This window comes from Ranitomeya imitator, chromosome 6, assembly GCF_032444005.1.
Source record: "Ranitomeya imitator isolate aRanImi1 chromosome 6, aRanImi1.pri, whole genome shotgun sequence".
Classification (NCBI taxonomy): domain Eukaryota; kingdom Metazoa; phylum Chordata; class Amphibia; order Anura; family Dendrobatidae; genus Ranitomeya; species Ranitomeya imitator.
This window is the reverse complement of record NC_091287.1, coordinates 138392486-138413914: the sequence shown is the minus strand read 5'-3', so window position 1 is coordinate 138413914 and position 21429 is coordinate 138392486. Positions and strand designations below refer to the sequence as shown.

At 43.3% G+C, this 21429-nt stretch overlaps 1 protein-coding gene across 5 annotated transcripts in view; it reads left to right on the top strand.

Moving 5' to 3' along the window:
- ZDHHC3 (zinc finger DHHC-type palmitoyltransferase 3) overlaps nucleotides 1-21429 on the top strand; it is a 91468-nt gene that overhangs the window by 53045 nt on the left and 16994 nt on the right. For all 5 annotated transcript variants that reach the window (XM_069730148.1, XM_069730147.1, XM_069730146.1 and 2 more), the window contains exons 3-6: nucleotides 3039-3163; nucleotides 16768-16864; nucleotides 17549-17630; nucleotides 18213-18343. In XM_069730148.1, coding sequence (XP_069586249.1) covers nucleotides 3039-3163; nucleotides 16768-16864; nucleotides 17549-17630; nucleotides 18213-18343 — 435 coding nt within the window. The remainder of the gene's footprint in view (nucleotides 1-3038; nucleotides 3164-16767; nucleotides 16865-17548; nucleotides 17631-18212; nucleotides 18344-21429) is intronic.

The window sequence follows — 21429 nt, the reverse complement described above, 5'->3', positions numbered from 1 at the left end:
CCCATAAGATGCTCAATGGTATTATATGCCCCCCTACACTGCTCCATTATAGTTGATGGCCCCCATAAGATGCTCCATGGTATTATATGCCCCCCTACACTGCTCCATTATGGTTGATGGCCCCCATAAGATGCTCCATGGTATTATATGCCCCCCTACACTGCTCCATTATGGTTGATGGCCCCATAAGATGCTCAATGGTATTATATGCCCCCCTACACTGCTCCATTATGGTTGATGGCCCCCATAAGATGCTCCATGGTATTATATGCCCCCCTACACTGCTCCATTATGGTTGATGGCCCCATAAGATGCTCCATAGGATTATATGCCCCCCTACACTGCTCCATTATGGTTGATGGCCCCATAAGATGCTCAATGGTATTATATGCCCCCCTACACTGCTCCATTATGGTTGATGGCCCCCATAAGATGCTCCATGGTATTATATGCCCCCCTACACTGCTCCATTATGGTTGATGGCCCCATAAGATGCTCCATAGGATTATATGCCCTGTATGCTGCTGCGATATATAAAAAAAAATACCATACTCACCTATCGTCGCTGGGCGCCGAGTGATGGCCCCATAAGATGCTCCATGGTATTATATGCCCCCGTACACTGCTCCATTATGGTTGATGGCCCCATAAGATGCTCCATGGTATTATAAGCCCCGTACACTGCTCCATTATGGTTGATGGCCCCATAAGATGCTCCATGGTATTATATGCCCCCCTACACTGCTCCATTATAGTTGATGGCCCCCATAAGATGCTCCATGGTATTATATGCCCCGTACACTGCTCCATTATGGTTGATGGCCCCATAAGATGCTCCATGGTATTATATGCCCCCCTACACTGCTCCATTATAGTTGATGGCCCCCATAAGATGCTCCATGGTATTATATGCCCCCGCACACTGCTCCATTATGGTTGATGGCCCCATAAGATGCTCAATGGTATTATATGCCCCCCTACACTGCTCCATTATAGTTGATGGCCCCCATAAGATGCTCCATGGTATTATATGCCCCCCTACACTGCTCCATTATGGTTGATGGCCCCCATAAGATGCTCCATGGTATTATATGCCCCCCTACACTGCTCCATTATGGTTGATGGCCCCATAAGATGCTCAATGGTATTATATGCCCCCCTACACTGCTCCATTATGGTTGATGGCCCCCATAAGATGCTCCATGGTATTATATGCCCCCCTACACTGCTCCATTATGGTTGATGGCCCCATAAGATGCTCCATAGGATTATATGCCCCCCTACACTGCTCCATTATGGTTGATGGCCCCATAAGATGCTCCATAGGATTATATGCCCCCCTACACTGCTCCATTATGGTTGATGGCCCCATAAGATGCTCAATGGTATTATATGCCCCCCTACACTGCTCCATTATGGTTGATGGCCCCCATAAGATGCTCCATGGTATTATATGCCCCCCTACACTGCTCCATTATGGTTGATGGCCCCATAAGATGCTCCATAGGATTATATGCCCTGTATGCTGCTGCGATATATAAAAAAAAATACCATACTCACCTATCGTCGCTGGGCGCCGAGTGCTGGGGGGCCTGAGCATGCGTGGACACTGGCGCGCTGTGGGGGTCAGGTGCCGGTATTGCCCTAGCTCAGGCCCCCGACACTTGCTATATTCACCTGGCCGTGATCCAGCGCTGAGTCCGCTCCGTGTTCGGGGTCCTCTGGCTGTGACTGTTCAGTCAGAGGGCGGCGCACATTAAGCGCGTCATCGCGCCCTCTGAACTGTGAACGTCACAGGCAGAGGACCCGGAACATGGAGCCGCACGCAGCACTGGAACGGGGGACAGGTGAATATAATACTTACCCTCCTGGCGCGTCCCTGCCTCTCTGGCGGAGAGGCGCGGTGTGCGTTCAGTGTTTACGCATACCGCGATCTCCTGGGAGCGTCACTCTCTGGGGTCCAGACTGCGCCAGCGCTTGCGCAGTCTATAAAGGCTTCGGACAGAATGACGCTCCCAGCGTTATATTATAGATATTTTTTAAAAAAAACCTTCTGCAGACAGGTGCCGGCACTACAGCATGATCTCATCTAGAATATCTAGAATGTTTATTTTTTTATGGTATACATTGATTCATTAAAAAAAAAAAAAAAATCAGTCTGAAAATGGCACCTGCACTGTAGCAGCTATCAGCGATCCAATAGCTGCTACATCTTGGAGGAGGCAGTTCTTTTTTTCTCTCTAGCAAGATGGTGCCGCCTGCCCAGTAGCAGCAGTCAGATCGCCTTTAATGTCTTGGAAACATGTCCACAATGATCATTTTTGATGGTGTAAATATGGCAGCAATTAGCTGAGAAACAAGCTGATCACATCTTTTATGCGACTTAAAAAATACTTGTCATCGGCAGCACATCTGCTAATGTAAGTAGTGAATGTGCTGCCGACAATATACATACATTATGTGGATCGACCAATCGGACTAACAGTTGTCCATTCCCATGCAGTTTGCATCAATTTGTAAAACTGTATTAAATGAGCACTTATTGACTTGTTACATTGTTAATTGGTGTATAGTATATGAATCTGTATATGTGTTTATGGATTTAGAAAAAAAAATGTCATTGTAGAGATAATGCAATTTCCTTGCTATCTTCCTCCTTGTATGTCTTTTTAATATTTTATATAAGATAATTTGAAAAGGTTGTCCACTCCTTTAGCATTGATGACCTATCCTTAGGATAAGCCCCCAATGTCTGATCAGTCGGGGTTCGACACCTGGCACTAGCGCCGATCAGCTGTTATCGGTGTCGCCGGCTGGAAATACTCACTTGCGGAGTTGGCCATGCTGACAGCGGCCGGCGCTTGGTACTACACATCCACCTCATATTTAAATCATTAAGAGGCATTGTGCAGTGCCCTGCGGCGGACACTATCAGAAGACAGAGCAGTGAGTACGTAGGTCATCAATGCTAAAGTAGTGGACAGCCTCTTTGAGTTAATCTTAACTAAAATAATATCTCTCTTCCTTTTTTTTCGCAGGGTGCTGTTCCTAAGGGAAATGCCACAAAGGAATTTATTGAAAGCCTGCAACTGAAGCCAGGACAGGTGGTTTACAAATGCCCAAAATGCTGCAGTATAAAGCCCGACAGGGCTCACCATTGCAGGTATTAATAGATTCTGCTGATCCCCTTATTTAGAGTAGGCCTGTCATGAGAGATGCTGATAATTGGTGAATGAGCTTTCATAAGAATGCTCCTTTCTGATTGTCAGCTTGTATACAAAATGTGTGTGATTTGACAAACGTTGTTGGGTGCTCATCGCTTTATGTAAAGTGAGAATATGCTGCTGGCAACATGATGCTGTATAGGACCAATACAATTATATTAACGATCGTTATCCCACATACAGATTTTGTTGGCCTTTTCAAACAAGCGCAGATTGACTTGTACACATCTAAATGGGCTTTAAGGCCAGCATCTAATTACTATGTGGACGCACCACAGAACATGAACACTTGGGATCCAACCCTGACCTCCGAGAACAAATCTGCACAAAAACAAAGGAAAAGCAGAGGCCATACAAAATGGGGATCACCAAACAGCATGGATTTGTACAAAAAACAACACAGCTTTATTAAGGTGAAAATACAGGACAAAACATTTTTAAAAACACTTAGAACAATGCCTATAATAAGGCAAACGCCTGTACACAAGGTGAAAGGGGGAAAGAAAGAACACATACAAATATGTATCTCAGTAACCTATATGGACAGCATATTAATAAAGTGCAAAAAGCATGATGACACAAATAGAGGCCTTAAATGGCTGATATGGCGGCACATGAAGAAAATATACTGAGGTACAAGGGATGTGCTAAAGATGTACAACATATGACAGTACTAAACATGGGATCCTGAGATCACTAATAAGGCCCCATAAATGAAATGGCAAATGGCACATAACACAATACGCATGAATAAGCAACAATACCTGGGTATGTAAACTACTAAGGTATAAAAAATGTGCTAAAACATACAATATGCCAGCATGGGATCCTGAACTCAGTGGTGAGGCCCTATAGATATATGACACATAATGCAGTACGCACACACTGGCAACAATACCTGAGTTCAAATAGGAGAATATATCCAACTATGCATTAAGAGTGTATTGAGTAGAACAAGCATAGAAGCCTTATGTCCCATGGTACTCAAAAGTGCGCACCTAAATTAAGCAAGTAACAATATAGTACTATCAGTAAACAATATGCCTAAGTACGCATCTTGTGCCAAAGAACCCCCATTACACCTCCGGTCTGATAGCCCTGAGATAACACCTACATGCGCATATGCACGGGCGCAGCCCACACACTTTGACTTCAGAGCGTCCCTAGACGCGTATGTTGCCTAGCGATGGCAACTTCCGGTATTGGATGCCGGTGCCTGCGCACCCATGGTATGGAAGCGCATGAGGGACTTAATGCGCGTCTCGGCGCAACTTACACATACACCAATGTATCCCTCTGTTGCCAGGCAGCGGACATTTCCAGCTTTTACACGCCGGCGCGTGCGCAGTCAGCACCGCCGAAGACTCCATGATTGTCTGAGCTTGCTTTTACTCCATGCGGCTGAGGCTTACAACGTAGCTGTTTCTACTTGTATATGATGGATTTAACCCCGTCCCGACCTTTGACGCATACGCTGCGTCATGAAAGTCGGTGCCATTCCGACCCATGACGCAGCGTATGCGTCATGGCGGAATCGCGTTCCTGCAGGCCGGGTGAAAGGGTTAACACTAATTTCACCCGGCCTGCAGGGACAGGAGGAGTTGTACTTTAGCCCGGGGGGGGGGGGGGGGGTGGCTTCACCCCTCCGTGGCTACGATCGCTCTGCATGGCTGTTGAAAGTGAAACTGCCAATCAGAGCGATTTGTAATATTTCACCTAAAAAACTGGTGAAATATTACAATCCAGCCATGGCCGATGCTGCAATATCATCGGCCATGGCTGGAAACACTAATGTGCCCCCACCCCACCGATCGCCCCCCCAGCCCTCCGATCTGTGGTCCGCTCCCCACCGTCCTGTGCTCCGCTCCCCCGTCCTCCTGTCCGCTCCCCCCGTGCTCCAATCCCACCCCCCGTGCTCCAATCCCACCCACCCCCCTGCACTCCGATCCACCCCCCCGCACTGCGATCCACCCCCCGCACACCGATCCACCCCCGCACACCGATCCACCCGCCCGCACACCGATCCACCCCCCCATGCTCCGATCCCTCCCCCCCGTGCTCCGTCGCCCCCCGCCCCCTTCTCCCCCCTCCCGCCGTGCCCTGATCTCAGCCCCCTTATACTTACCTAGCCTCCCGGGGTCCGTCCGTCTTCTTTCCTGGGCGCCGCCATCTTCCAAAATGGCGGGCGCATGCGCAGTGCGCCCGCCGAATCTGCCGGCCGGCAGATTCGTTCCAGAGTGAATTTTGATCACTGTGATAAAACCTCACAGTGATCAAAATAAAAAAAAAACAGTAAATGACCCCCCCCCCCTCCCTTTGACACCCCCATAGGTAGGGACAATAATAACATAATTTTTTTTTTTTTCCCCCACTAAGGTTGGAGTTAGAACTAGGGGTAGGGTTAGGGGTAGGGTTAGGAATGTGCACACGTATTCTGGTCCTCTGCGGATTTTTCCGCAGCGGATTTCATAAATCCGCAGTGCTAAACCGCTGTGGATTTATGGCGGATTTACCGCGTTTTTTCAGCGCATTTCACTGCGGTTTTACAACTGCGATTTTCTATTTGAGCAGTTGTAAAACCGCTGCGGAATCCGCAGAAAGAAGTGACATGCTGCAGAATGTAAACCGCTGCGTTTCCGTGCAGTTTTTCTGCAGCATGTGCACAGCGATTTTTGTTTCCCATAGGTTTACATTGAACTGTATACTCATGGGAAACTGCTGCGGATCCGCAGCGTTTTCCGCAGCGTGTGCACATACCTTTAGAATTAGGCTATGTGCACACGGTGCGGATTTGGCTGCGGATCCGCAGCGGATTGGCCGCTGCGGATCCGCAGCAGAGTTCCATCAGGTTTACAGTACCATGTAAACATATGGAAAACCAAATCCGCTGTGCCCATGGTGCGGAAAATACCTCGCGGAAACGCTGCGTTGTATTTTCCGCTGCATGTCAATTCTTTGTGCGGATTCCGCAGCGTTTTACACCTGTTCCTCAATAGGAATCCGCAGGTGAAATCCGCACAAAAAACACTGGCAATCTGCGGTAAATCCGCAGGTAAAACGCAGTGCCTTTTACCCGCGGATTTTTCAAAAATGGTGCTGAAAAATCTCCCAGGAATCCGCAACGTGGGCACATAGCTTTAGGGTTGGGTTGGAATTAGGGTTGTGGGTAGGGTTAGGGGTGTGTTGGGGTTAGGGTTGTGGTTAGGGGTGTGTTGGGGTTAGGGTTGTGATTAGGGTTACGGCTACAGTTGGGATTAGGGTTAGGGGTGTGTTGGGGTTAGGGTTGTGATTAGGGTTATGGCTACAGTTGGGATTAGAGTTAGGGGTGTGTTGGGGTTAGTGTTGGAGGTAGAATTGAGGGGTTTTCACTGTTTAGGCACATCAGGGGGTCTCCAAACGCAACATGGCGCCACCATTGATTCCAGCCAATCTTGTATTCAAAAAGTCAACTGGTGCTCCCTCACTTCCGAGCCCCGACGTGTGCCCAAACAGTGGTTTACCCCCACATATGGGGTACCAGCATACTCAGGACAAACTGCGCAACAATTACTGGGGTCCAATTTCTCCTGTTACCCTTGAGAAAATAAAAAATTGCTTGTTAAAACATCATTTTTGAGGAAAGAAAAATGATTTTTTATTTTCACGGCTCTGCGTTGTAAACGTCTGTGAAGCATTTGGGGGTTCAAAGTGCTCACCACATATCTAGATAAGTTCCTTGGGGGGTCTAGTTTACAAAATGGGGTCACTTGTGGGGGGTTTCTACTGTTTAGGCACACCAGGGGCTCTGCAAACGCAACGTGATGTCCGCAGACCATTTCATCAAAGTCTGCATTTCAAAAGTCACTACTTCCCTTCTGAGCCCCGACGTGCACCCAAACAGTGGTTTACCCCCACACATCGGGTATCAGCGTACTCAGGAGAAACTGGACAACAACTTTTGGGGTCCAATTTTTCCTGTAACCCTTGGGAAAATAAAAAATTCTGGGCTAAAAAAATATTTTTGAGGAAAGAAAACGTATTTATTATTTTCACGGCTCTGCGTTATAAACTTCTGTGAAGCACTTGGGGGTTGAAAGTGCTCACCACATATCTAGATAAGTTCCTTTCGGGGTCTAGTTTCCAAAATAGGGTCACTTGTGGGGGGTTTCTACTGTTTAGCCACATCAGGGGCTCTGCAAACGCAACGTGACGCCCGCAGAGCATTCCATCAAAGTCTGCATTTCAAAACGTCACTACTTCACTTCCGAGCCCCAGCATGTGCCCAAACAGTGGTTTACCCCCACATATGGGGTATCAGCGTACTCAGGAGAAACTGGACAACAACTTTTGGGGTCAAATTTCTCCTGTTACCCTTGGGAAAATAAAAAATTGCGGGCTAAAAAATCATTTTTGAGAAAAGAAAATTTTTTTTTATTTTCATGGCTCTGCGTTATAAACTTCTGTGAAGCACTTGAGGGTTCAAAGTGCTCACCACACGTCTAGATTAGTTCCTTTGGGGGTCTAGTTTCCAAAATGGGGTCATTTGTGGGGGATCTCCAATGTTTAGGCACACAGGGGCTCTCCAAACGCGACATGGTGTCCGCTAATGATTGGAACTAATTTTCCATTTAAAAAGCCAAATGGCGTGCCTTCCCTTCTGAGCCCTGCCGTGCGCCCAAACAGTGGTTTACCCCCACATATGGGGTATCTGCGTACTCAGAACAAACTGGACAACAAAATTTGTGGTCCAATTTCCCCTATTACCGTTGGCGAAATAGGAAATTCCAGGCTAAAAAATTATTTTTGAGGAAAGAAAAATTATTTTTTATTTTCATGGCTCTGCGTTATAAACTTCTGTGAAGCACCTGGGGGTTTAAAGTGCTCAGTATGTATCTAGATAAGTTCCTTGGGGGGTCTAGTTTCCAAAATGGGGTCACTTGTGGGGGAGCTCCAATGCATAGGCACACAGGGCTCTCCAAACGCGACATGGTGTCAGCTAACAATTGGAGCTAATTTTCCATTCAAAAAGTCAAAAGGCGCGCCTTCCCTTCCGAGCCCTGCTGTGTGCCCAAACAGTGGTTTACCCCCACATATGAGGTATCGGCGTACTCGGGAGAAATTGCCCAACAAATTTTAGCATCTATTTAATCCTATTGCCCATGTGAAAATGAAAAAATTGAGGCGAAAAGAAATTTTTTGTAAAAAAAAAGTACTTTTTCATTTTTACGGAGCAATTTGTGAAGCACCTGGGGGTTTAAAGTGCTCACTATGCATCTAGATAAGTTCCTTGGGGCGTCTAGTTTCCAAAATGGGGTCACTTGTGGGGGAGCTCCAATTTTTAGGCACACGGGGGCTCTCCAAATGTGACATGGTGTCCGCTAAAGAGTGCAGCCAATTTTTCATTCAAAAAGTCAAATGGCGCTCCTTCCCTTCCAAGCCCTGCCGTGCGCCCAAACAGTGGTTTACCCCCACATACAGCGTACTCAGGACAAATTGGACAACAACTTTTGTGGTTCAGTTTCTCCTTTTACCATTGGGAAAATAAAAAAATTGTTGCTGAAAGATCATTTTTGTGACTAAAAAGTTAAATGTTCATTTTTTCCTTCCATGTTGCTTCTGATGCTGTGAAGCACATGAAGGGTTAATAAACTTCTGGAATGTGGTTTTGTGCACCTTGAGGGGTGCAGTTTTTAGAATGGTGTCACTTTTGGGTATTTTCAGCCATATAGACCCCTCAAACTGACTTCAAATGTGAGGTGGTCCCTAAAAAAAATGGTTTTGTAAATTTCGTTGTAAAAATGAGAAATCGCTGGTCACATTTTAACCCTTATAACTTCCTAGCAAAAAAAAAATTTGTTTCCAAAATTGTGCTGTTGTAAATTAGACGTGTGGGAAATGTTATTTATTAACTATTTTGTGTCACATAACTCTCTGGTTTAACAGAATAAAAATTCAAAATGTGAAAATTGCAAAATTTTCAAAATTTTCGCCAAATTTCCGTTTTTATCACAAATAAACACAGAATTTATTGACTTAAATTTACCAGTAACATGAAGCCCAATATGTCACGAGAAAACAGTCTCAGATTCGCTAGGATCCGTTGAAGCGTTCCCGAGTTATTACCTCATAAAGGGACACTGGTCAGAATTGCAAAAAATGGCAAGGTCTTTAAGGTCAAAATAGGCTGGATCATGAAGGGGTTAAGGTATTTATACATGGGCACCTGTGGCGAAAACTACACCCCTGATGAAGCCACTGCTGTGGCGACACGCGTAGGGTATTCACTTTCTTTTTTGTGCCTGTAGGTGTTATCTCAGGGCTATCAGACCGGAGGTGTAATGGGGGTTCTTTGGCACAAGATGCGTACTTAGGCATATAGTTTACTGATAGTACTATATTGTTACTTGCTTAATTTAGGTGCGCACTTTTGAGTGCCATGGGACATAGGGCTTCTATGCTTGTTCTACTCAATACACTCTTAATGCATAGTTGGATATATTCTCCTATTCGAACTCAGGTATTGTTGCCAGTGTGTGCGTACTGCATTATGTGTCATATATCTATAGGGCCTCACCACTGAGTTCAGGATCCCATGCTGGCATATTGTATGTTTTAGCACATTTTTTATACCTCAGTAGTTTACATACCCAGGTATTGTTGCTTATTCATGCGTATTGTGTTATGTGCCATTTGCCATTTCATTTATAGGGCCTTATTAGTGATCTCAGGATCCCATGTTTAGTACTGTCATATGTTGTACATCTTTAGCACATCCCTTGTACCTCAGTATATTTTCTTCATGTGCCGCCATATCAGCCATTTAAGGCCTCTATTTGTGTCATCATGCTTTTTGCACTTTATTAATATGCTGTCCATATAGGTTACTGAGATACATATTTGTATGTGTTCTTTCTTTCCCTCTTTCACCTTGTGTACAGGCGTTTGCCTTATTATAGGCATTGTTCTAAGTGTTTTTAAAAATGTTTTGTCCTGTATTTTCACCTTAATAAAGCTGTGTTGTTTTTTGTACAAATCCATGCTGTTTGGTGATCCCCATTTTGTATGGCCTCTGCTTTTCCTTTGTTTTTGTGCTTTAAGGCCAGCATATCATCATGACTAGTCCTCCTAACCATTACCTGAGAGTGTCCGACACGCGGCCCAGGATAATTATGAATGCTGACCAACACAAAATCGTAAAAACATTCTGAAATTATTTTGTAATTGGATGTTGACATGTCACATAAAATAACCATACGTAATGTACGCTGTCGCTCTTTGTACACATTCGTGGTTTCAAATTAATGCATTCTAGTTTGTGTGTAGTCCTCCAAGGGCAAACGGTGGAATTAACATAATCAGATTTTACATGTACTCTACGCAGCAATTATTTCAACCCACTATTGTGCCATTAGGCATTTAATGTAATTTACAAGTCAGGTAAGAATTTTTATATGATTTTTGCGCGTACTTCCACACCTCTATCTTTCATCGTAAAACAACAGCTTGAACCACTGAGCAACAGTCCAGTTCTTTTTCTCCTTGGCCCAGGTAATACACTGCTGGCATTGTCTATTGGCCATGAGTGGCTTGACACAAGGAATGCGACTATTATAACCCATCTCCGGGATATGTCTGTGTGTGGTGGCTCTTGAAGCAATGACTATAGCAGCCGTCCACTCCTTGTGAATCTCCCCCAAATTTTTGAATGGTCATTTCTTAACACTTCTGTCAAGGCTGCGGTTATCCCGATTGCTTGTGCACTTTTTTCTACCACACTTTTTCGTTCCACTAAAATGCTTATATACAGCACTGTGAACAGCCAGCTTCTTTAGCAATGACCTTTTGTGGCTTACCCTGCTTGTGGAGTGTGTCAATGACTGCCATCTGTCACGTCAGCAGTCTTCCCCATGATTGTGGAGCCTACTGAAGCAGACTAATGGACCTTGTTAAACGCTTAGGAAGCCTTTGCAGGTGTTTTTTTTTTAATCTAATTTACTGAGATGATGCCTTTTGGGTTTTCATTGGCTGTAAGCCATAATCATCAACATTAACAGAAATAAACACTTGAAATAGATCACTGTGTTTGTAATCACTCTATATAATGAGTTTCACTTTTTGTATTGAAGAACTGAAATAAATTAACTTTTTGATGATATTCTAATTTTGTGAGAAGCACCTGTACATCGCCTGCCGCTCTTCTCACTTGGTCTTTTGTCTCGCCATGCTTTTGCAGTTGAGAGGGCTGTGGAAAGGCCCAAACAGGCACAGACTGGCCATCTCCCTAATCGGATAGATTCTCAGTGGGTTGCAGTGATCAACTGCATAGTGAACCAGGTCCTGGAAAAACAGAACTGGCTGCCTTTTATTTTTCTGCACAGAAGCACTTGCATAAATAACATTCAGTACTATATACCGCTACAGTGCACAAAAAGCTGGATTACATTTGACACCAGCCAGTGTCAGGATATTCTCTGTAAGCTGATTTAGTGCTCTGCCCTCCTATCTTGTTCCCACCATTGTAGCTCTGCAGCCACAGTGTGAGTTAAATCTGCTCATGCAGGGCAACAGGCATGTTGCAGCCTGTAATTTTCCCCAATGTTCATGGTCTGGGTGATATCTATAGCAAAGTATCTGTGTCACTTATGTGATGTATACAGCAGTCTCAGTGTATCCTATGTGATGTATACAGCAGAGTCTCAGTATATCATGTGTGCTGTATACAACAGTCTCAGTGTATCCTATATAATGTAGACAGCAGTCTGTGTATCTTACGTGATGTATGCAGCAGAGTCTCAGCATATCACATGTGCTGTATACAACAGTCTCAGTGTATCCTTTGTGATGAATATACATCAGTCTCTGTGTATCCTATGTGATGTATACAGTAGTCTCATAGTTTCATAATAGTATTTGTGTGTTTATTATTAGTGATGAGCGAATGATTTACAGATACTAGCCAGACTTAGTACATGTGGGGGTTGCATGGTTACTAGAGAATCACAACATGTAATCAAGCAGGCTAGTAGCTGTAAATCATTCAGCTGCCACGATGAAAACTAAACTAAATCTCCGAGCAGTCATAAATACTCGGAGGTCACCCGAGCGTTCTCAGGAAAACCCGAGCAACGAGTACACTCGCTCATCACTATTTATTATTCTTTATGTCTGCAAGACTATGGGCAAATAAAATGTAGTCATGGACAACAACTTCCATCAAGCCAGATATTGCACTAGTTTCTCAACTACAATGTCAAATATCCCACTAGTTTTATGTGCCCTTTTTTCCTTTACTTTCATAATAAAATGTTTAAAAATCAGTGACATTTTATTACTTAGATATGTATATTTTCTATATTATCACAATCTTAGGACCTGCTCGATGATTTTAAAGCACTCTCCCAATGGGCCGCTTTATAAGTAGGATTATATGACGACTTATTTTCTAACATGTGGTCTCAGATATCACAAAAAATGATGCACTTGGTTTTTTTTTTTGCTCATCAGCTTTCGTTAGTGTTTATGTATATAACTAGATGGTGGCCCGATTCTAAAGCATCGGATATTCTAGAATATGTATTTATGTATGTATATAGCAGCCACTTAGTATATAGCACAGGCCACGTAGTATATAGGCGCCACGTAGTATGTAGCAGACAAATACTACGTGGCCTGTGCTATATGCTATGTGGCTGCTATATACATACATATTGTAGAATACCTGATGCGTTAATACAGGCCACGCAATATATAACAGTGGCCACGCAGTATATAACAGCCACGTACTATATAACACAGCCCACGCAGTATATAGCAGCCATGCAGTATATAACACAGGAGATATAGTATATAACACAGGCCACGCAGTATATAACACTGTCCACGTCATATATAGCACAGCCCACGTAGTATAGAACACAGCCCACATAGTATATAACACTGCCCACGCAGTATATAACAGTGGCCACGTAATATATAGCACAGCCCACGTAGTATAGAACACAGCCCACATAGTATATAACACTGCCTATGTAGTATATAGCAGCCACGCGGAATCTAACACAGCCCACGTAGTATACAGCAGTGTGGGCACCATATCCCTGTTAAAAAAATAATTAAAATAAAAAATAGTTATATGCTCACTCGCGGGGATCCAGCGTAGATCCAGCAAACCTCTGGCGATGCACGCTCGGCTGCCGCCATCTTCCGTTCCCAGGATGCATTGCGAAATTACCCAGATGACTTAGCGGTCTCGCGAGACCGCTAAGTCTTCTGGGTAATTTCGCAATGCATCGCCGGGAACGGAAGATGGCGGCAGGCGCGAGCACATCGTCGGATGACGGAGGGTGAGAATAGCAGGTTTTTTGTTTTTTTTTATTATTTTTAACATTAGATCTTTTTACTATTGATGCCGCATAGGCAGCATCAATAGTAAAAATTTGAGGACACACAGGGTTAATAGCAGCGGTTACAGAGTGCGTTACTCATGGCATAACGCGGTCCGTTACCGCCGGCATTAACCCTGTGTGGGCGGTGACTGGAGGGGAGTATGCGGGCGCCAGGCACTGACTGCGGGAGTAAGGAGCGGCCATTTTCTTCCGGACTGTGCCCGTCGCTGAGTGGTCGTGGCTGTTTTGCCGCGACCAATCAGCGACTTGGATTTCCATGACAGACAGAGGCCGCGAGCAATGTATATCCGCGACAGAAAGAAGGACAAACAGAAGGACAGAAAGACAGAAGTGACCCTTAGACAATTATATAGTAGATTTGTAGCCCAAGACAACTCTTCTTCCATTGTGGCCCACACACCATGTAATTATGACCCTGTTGCTTGCCCCTTCTCCTGACTGCTCATGACTGTGTTGGTCCTACTGTGTTGATCCAGAGGAAGGCAAAAGCCTTTTGGGGCCATTGCTAAATTCCCCATATTATGCTAACAAATTCCTTCCCAACCCTTATTATAATTAGAATTAATCCCTGGATCAACAGCCCATCTACAAAATCTAGTAACTATTCTTGGTGATTTTATTACTTTCCCTTAAGGCATACTGGTCCTTCTTGAACTGGTAATATTGGTATTTATGAGTCAGCTGTATTACAGTATTGTACAATAGTTTCTTGTGTTTGGAGGCTTAGTCAAGCTGTGATTATATCGGTTATTGATGTTAAATAGACAACGCATTTTATTAACAGATGTGCTTTAATTAGGGGTATAGAGATTAGCTCTAAATCATCAAATTCGGGTGGGGTGAGATCAAGTAGGATTTACCAAATTGAAGCTTTGGAGTCAGGTATACAATATTTCTGGATAATAGAGTTCTATTAAGTACTTACATTTCAGAGGGGCAATATGGAAAACAAACATCATTGGTCCAGGCAATAATAATTATTTCATGCTTGGAGAACAACATTATTTTAGAATTAAAAACTGGAAATGGCACTTGTAAAATCAGCTTTATCTTGATGTCTCCTGTTACTGGTAATACAGTAATTGGCAATGAGTTCTTTGTAGTAGTTAACTTGCTGATTCTGTGCTCTAAAATCAATAGTGCGTGGGGTAACCACTAGGATCAACATTAGTCCCACACCTCTGGGGCTTTTATATTTTAGGGAGTTCAATCTTTAAAAGTTATAGAGATGTGCCAAATAGTTTAGAGGGAAGAATTGTCGGGATACTTGCATACACAAATAAAAGGCTTCTTTTCATCCTGTATAAAGTGAATTTAATTCATGCATTTTATGTTAAATATATTTTTCTTTTTAAATGTAATTTTTTTTTCTATCGATATATGAGTCAGAATTCACATTGAATCATGTCAATCATAACAATTCGCTATTGATTTGCACAAATCTCATTCATTTGATTTTGCTGCCTTTATACAAATTGCAGCAGATTGCATCAGTCATATCACATTGTATAGCATAGCCAATCAGGAGGGACTATGATAGCTTGCAAAAGAGTGCCGCAGCCATTTTCAGTTTATTTCAAGGTAGTAAGAGGACATTAGAGCTCACTGCTCAGCAAAAGAAACAGGAAAAGGAAGCCCTCAAACATTGAACAAATACTCTAGACAGTGATGCATGGAATAACTGCAGCCCTGAAGAAGGGCATTTCTTATTTAGTCATTTTAGGTAGTGGGGTGAATCTTGTTAAAAAAAAAATGTTTTAAAGAAAACAAAAATATGTAGACATTGAACTGTGCATGTGTTTTTGCACACTCCCTTTACTAGTCCAATTTGAGAACTGTACATGCAACATGTATGCCAGGGCCCACTGATGCATTTTACTTTTTGTACACGTATGTATCTAGCATTTCTTGTTATATCCTTTTTTGCAAGGGTTGAATATTTGGTATTGGGAAGATTGTTGGATGTAATTGTAGTGTTCTACAAATTGGATGTTAATAGAAAAAAAAACAATTGCTAACAAAGTGGGAGCTGCTTGACAAGCACCAACACTAACACCAGCTGGGCTGTATTACTACCAGACACCAGCCACAATTGGCATGTTAACCCCTTAGTGACAGGGCCAATTTTTTCAAATCTGACCAGTGTCACTTTATATCATAATAACTCTGGAACGCTTCAACAGATCTAATTGATTGAGATTGTTTTTTCGTGACACATTGTACTTTATGTTAAAGGGAACCTGTCACCTGTTTTGGCCGCTATAAGATGTGGCCACTGCCTTTCAGTGCTTATCGACAGCATTCTATAACGCTGTAGATAAGCCCCCTGGTCTGACCTGCAAGTGAAGAAAAATAAGTTATATTATACTCACCCGGGGGTGCGGTCCGGTCCGATGGGTGTCGCAGGTCTGGGTCCGGCACCTCCCATCTTCTTGTGATGCCGCCCTCCTGCTTCTTTATCGCTCCCCGTCACCGCGCTCCTGCTCAGGCGTACTTATCTGCCCTGTAGAGGGCAGAGCAAAGTACTGCAGTGCGCATGCGCTGGAAAAGTTCAGAGAGGCCCGGCGCCTGCGCACTGCAGTACTTAGCTCTGTTCTGTTCTGTTGCTCTGTTGACATGTTCATTTCAGGACCATCTTGAAGTCAGCCACAGTGACTGAGATATTCACCCTGCAGGAAAAATGTACAATGCTGCTAATGCTATGTAGCACACCGACAGCCAAATTCCTTAAAAGCGAAAGCTGCTGCTTGTTAGAAACTCTCTGCTCTGACTTACGACCACTATCTCTCATGATATCCATATATTTCACAGCACAAACACATGAAAACCGTAACATATTGTACAGATGCCATACAGTGTCCGCCCTGAGCACAGACAGTCCCATTATATCCTATCAGAGGCTTCTATGGATTGTGTGCCAAAAAGTATGATACAACTCATGTGAATGTTTTTTTTCCAAACTCCTGTTAAATATAACGGATTAGAGGACATGCTGCAGATTGTTGACTCCACAGCAGGTCTGTATGATGCAGAATAATCGTAAAACGTCTTAACATGAATGACAAGGTGATTTTGCCATTGTTTCATTGAACAAAAGTGTTTAGCGTAGAGTAAGTCTTTTCCATCTCTAAATGCATATTAATGTTTTATCTCATTAGTGTATGTAAAAGATGCATCAAGAAGATGGATCACCATTGTCCATGGGTTAATAACTGCGTGGGCGAAAGCAACCAGAAATTTTTTGTTTTGTTCACTGTGAGTATCTGATCTTAAACTCTTAAAGTATTGATATGCCGATGATATCAGGTTATGTACTTCAGCACAGAAAGTCTTTAAAGCCAGCCTCATATTGACTGTTGGCATATATTTACCCGTAGCCGATTGTCATGACATAACACATGGTTTGCCACAGTTTGACGACCATTTAAGATAAAAATAGTCCATGTGGTCAAAGACACAATCTTTTGAGAAAGCTGACAAAACTACATAAATGCATATATTTTTTATGGTGTGGTAGCGGTGCAGCTTTCTACTGCACCTTTACCCTTGCTAGTGAACCCAACCTTACTGGGTATGCCCACCTAATAACGTTTTCATATATTACTTGTGTATGCAGTTATATGATCAGTGCAGGTCCAATTTCTAGGACCACCACCGATCACAAAGGAATACAAGAATCCAATGTGTCCAGCACCTCCGTCCTCCCTATATGATCATCTGATTTGTCATCTCCTGTCAGTGCCCGATACATCAAGCCTTTAATTCTAGTGAAGGTCATCCATTCTGTTTCTAAACTAGAAGCCATAGACATTTTCTGAAACCTAACATCAAGTATAGATTTTTGTATTTTGGATGAAAGTGAAATAATCTAGATAATCTTGTGAAATTGAATTTTCTGTCCGTGAATGTCTTAGGGCTGACATTTTCTCTCTTTTTCAGATGTACATAGCCCTGATTTCCTTGCATGCCCTCATCATGGTAGGGTTTCATTTCCTGTACTGTTTTGAAGAAGACTGGACAAGTGAGTAAATACGCACTGAAATGTTTAATGGCATTGTAAGCTGGCACAGACTGGGTATAGGCAGGGCAAAGCTCTCTTGCCATACTGGTCACCTTAGGACATTTTATTTTTTATTAATTTACTATGTCTATATTTTACACATGCGATCAGCTGAGCACTGCTGCCATTGCCTACAGAAACCTTTACTGTGTCAGTGATTGGTCACAGATGCTTTGTTAAAGTTCTTGGCAAACATTTTAGATATGTTTTCCTAAGGGGTATTCTTGTTTTAGTAAGTGATGGCAAATTGAGAAGATGAAGGGACTGGAGTGCTGCGTCCTTTTCAGTTTTACACTGCAGCAGGCCATTTCCAGCTACAAATTGCAACACTATCTGTCGAGTGGTCCGGAGCACCACTGTAAAGGTGGTCGCACCATAGAACCAGAAAAGATAAGGTTCTAGAGCTTAAACACCTACCAATTATAAGTAAAATCTTCTTTACCATGATATGAAAACTTGTAAAACCTTCTCCTTGTACACTGACAAGCTCGCACTTGGCTGACTACTCATCCTCTAATTTCTGCTATTGTCTTGTTCCCATAGAGTGCAGCTCCTTCTCTCCCCCTACCACAGTCATCCTCCTTATTCTGCTGTGCTTTGAGGGTTTACTATTCCTCATCTTCACGGCGGTGATGTTTGGCACACAAGTACACTCCATCTGTACTGATGAAACGGTGAGTTCCTCACTTGTCCTTCTTGCCTCTGTTCATACTAGAATTGTTCATTGAAATCATGTTATATGTGTTATTAGTGTCCTTGTTATCAGGAAATTTCAGTTAGTTGCAAGTAAGTTTTAGGCTCATATCACATGCAAAATCGAGCGGCTCTGGACAAACCCTTTAAAGAAGATCTATCAACAGGTCAAAAGTATCCCAATTTTTTTTTCTTATTTTGTTCTCACTGCTCTTTTGAGTTTTGATTTTTTTTTAAATGCACTATGTGGTTCCAGGTATTGGCCTTTTTATGTAGTGCTTATTTTATGGTCTTTGCTATGGGGCATTGCTCACAGAATTCTCTGGGGGCATGTCTTTAGGCTGGTCTGCATAATTACCCTGTAAACCACGCCCGCATGGTAAAGACCATAAACATTAGCACTGAATAAAAAGGTCCAAACGCTGGAACTCTTTGGAAGAGTTAAACAAAAACAAACACTAAAAAACTAATACTCGGGAGAGCAGTGGGAGTAAAATAAGAGCATGAACTGCCCACTTTTGACTTGGTGACTGGGCTTCTTCATAAGAATGTCCTCAAAGGTGCCCATATACTTTCAGATGCCCTTACCTGTACATTTTAGATCGACATTGGTCACCAGCTGTTTGTCCCAATTATCAATTTCCCAAGCTATACATATTTCCCGCACACATTTGGGAGAAGTATAATAAGCCTCTGCTCTCTCCTGACAGCGGCTTATCTCCTATAGGAACATTGGGTCAGGCCTGGCTGAATACTTCCTGCCTGATCCTTGTTTCCCCGATGTACGCTGCCATCAGTGAGTGAGGACACCTCGTATACAAAATATAGTCCAACAGTCCTACTGAATTTGGCCTTTTTACCTCAATAAATGTTTATGGGCAGCCTTAGTGTAAGCATAACCCCTCCACTGACTGTGTGCCTTGCGCCATGATTTAAAGGGATTGAATTCACTGTTACAGTCAGTTTTCGATAATAAAGCCGTAGTCCTCACTGTTGCCAGACTCCTATGATGTTAATTGCCAATTAAGGAACTATTCTCTTCACCACATACAATATTACTCATAAAGATATGAGCCGCTCTCCCAGTCTGCTACAGTAATGTTTGCATGGAGATGAATTGATATCTCAACCCTCAGACTATTACTCACAAGGTGACACGACATCCGCCTCCCCTCTGCCTGCTTCTCCCAGTTCACAGCCCCACTGGTGCTTGCCCCTAATGGTCTTCCTTTACTCGATGTTCACTATTGGAAGTCTAACTATATGAATGAGTTCACTTAAAAAGCTAGATACACTGTTATATTGGCTTCTTAACTATCACAGATGATGGCAGCGGTTTCTAATTCCTCGCTGTGTTTACTGACTGCTCTACTTTCCCATTTAACTTTAATCTTGGTGTCAGCTCCTAATTTCCAACATGGTGGCTCCATCACCTTGTGTATGTGGCATTGAACTCTTTACATAGATTATAAGGTTGCTTCCTGTTACTTGGGGGTGGTAATGGTTTATCATTTATTTTGTACAGGACAATGTAATTCTCCATCTGTGTGCTAATATTGAAGAAAATTAACTGAAGCTCCAGTACTGTAACCAGTGCTTAATCGAGGGGCGTGGGGGGTTGACATTGGGTAAAATTTTCCCAAGAAGTCTAAAGGGGATAATAAAGAAAACGTGCTCACCTGTTAAATTGCCCTGTTTTTCAAGCGCTGTGGCTCTGATCTTCCCAGCTGGTTTACTTGGCTGCCTCGAATATGCACCATCTTCCACTGCTGCAGCAGATAACTGGCTTCAGCGCTCTACCAGCAGGGTGAAATGAAGAAGTAGGACATCCCCTTTAGGCGGCTTTCATGGTCCACATGCCTTTGAAGCTGTTGAGTTTGGGTCAGGAGACATGAAACTGAAGATCATCTGACTCGTGTGGGGCAATTATTAAGATTTGTTGTCTAGTAATCCATCAGTTACAGTTGTGGCCTGTATGCAGACTGTGAAACTCGGGCATAAAAATTGGCCAAACAAATTTTGCCCTCTAGTTTTTTCATCTGTTGTAATTTCTAGGGTCTCATTACTGAGTTTTGTACCTCTCTAGATCTTGAGGCTCCTCTTGGGGAGGAGAGTGCAGATAGGACAATGTACAACCAATGTAATTGGTGCTACATGGAAAGCCAGCAAGAGCCAAAGGGATTTGATGTTCAGTGGGGTGCCACAGGTCTTTATAGCAATTCGATAGGTTTAGTGCCCAGACCACCGCTTCTGTTAACAAAATATATGATGTAGGTTTATCTTTGGCAACAATTGAACATACACTACAAGCAAAGCATAACCTGAGATCCAACTAGTTCTTAAATCTTACCACACTTATTCAATAACTAGACTGTGGCCCGATTCTAACGCATCGGGTATTCTAGAATATGCATGTCCCTGTAATATATGGACAATGATGATTCCAGAATTCGCGGCAGACTGTGTCCGTCGCTGATTGATCGAGGCAACCTTTATGACATCATCGTCGCCATGGCAACCATTATGACATCATCGTCGCTGTGCCCGTTGCTGATTGGTCGAGGCCTGGCGGCCTCGACCAATCAGAGACGCAGGATGTCTACGTCCTTTATGACATCATCGTCGCTGTGCCCGTTGCTGATTGGTCGAGGCCTGGCGGCCTCGACCAATCAGAGACGCAGGATTTCTACGTCGATGCTGTGCCGGTCTCTGATTGGTCGAGGCCTGGCGGCCTCGACCAATCAGAGAGCCGGGATTTCCAGGACAGACAGACAGACAGACAGACGAAAAACCCTTAGACGATTATATATATAGATGTATTAATACTGAGATTGCAGTAGAAGAATGTTATGTGCTTGTCATGTCTGATGCTTTCTGTAACATTTTATTCTTTATTCTAAAACTATAATCCTCTTGTGTTTTATGACTGCTCCGTGGTGTTGGTGGCTTAGGTTTTTGATTAGAAGCATTTGATGAAGATGCAGAATTCCTAGAAATTACATACAATCTATCCATTACTTGTCCCTCGTTTTGGAGCTGTAAATGACTCCACCACCTTGGCCCATCT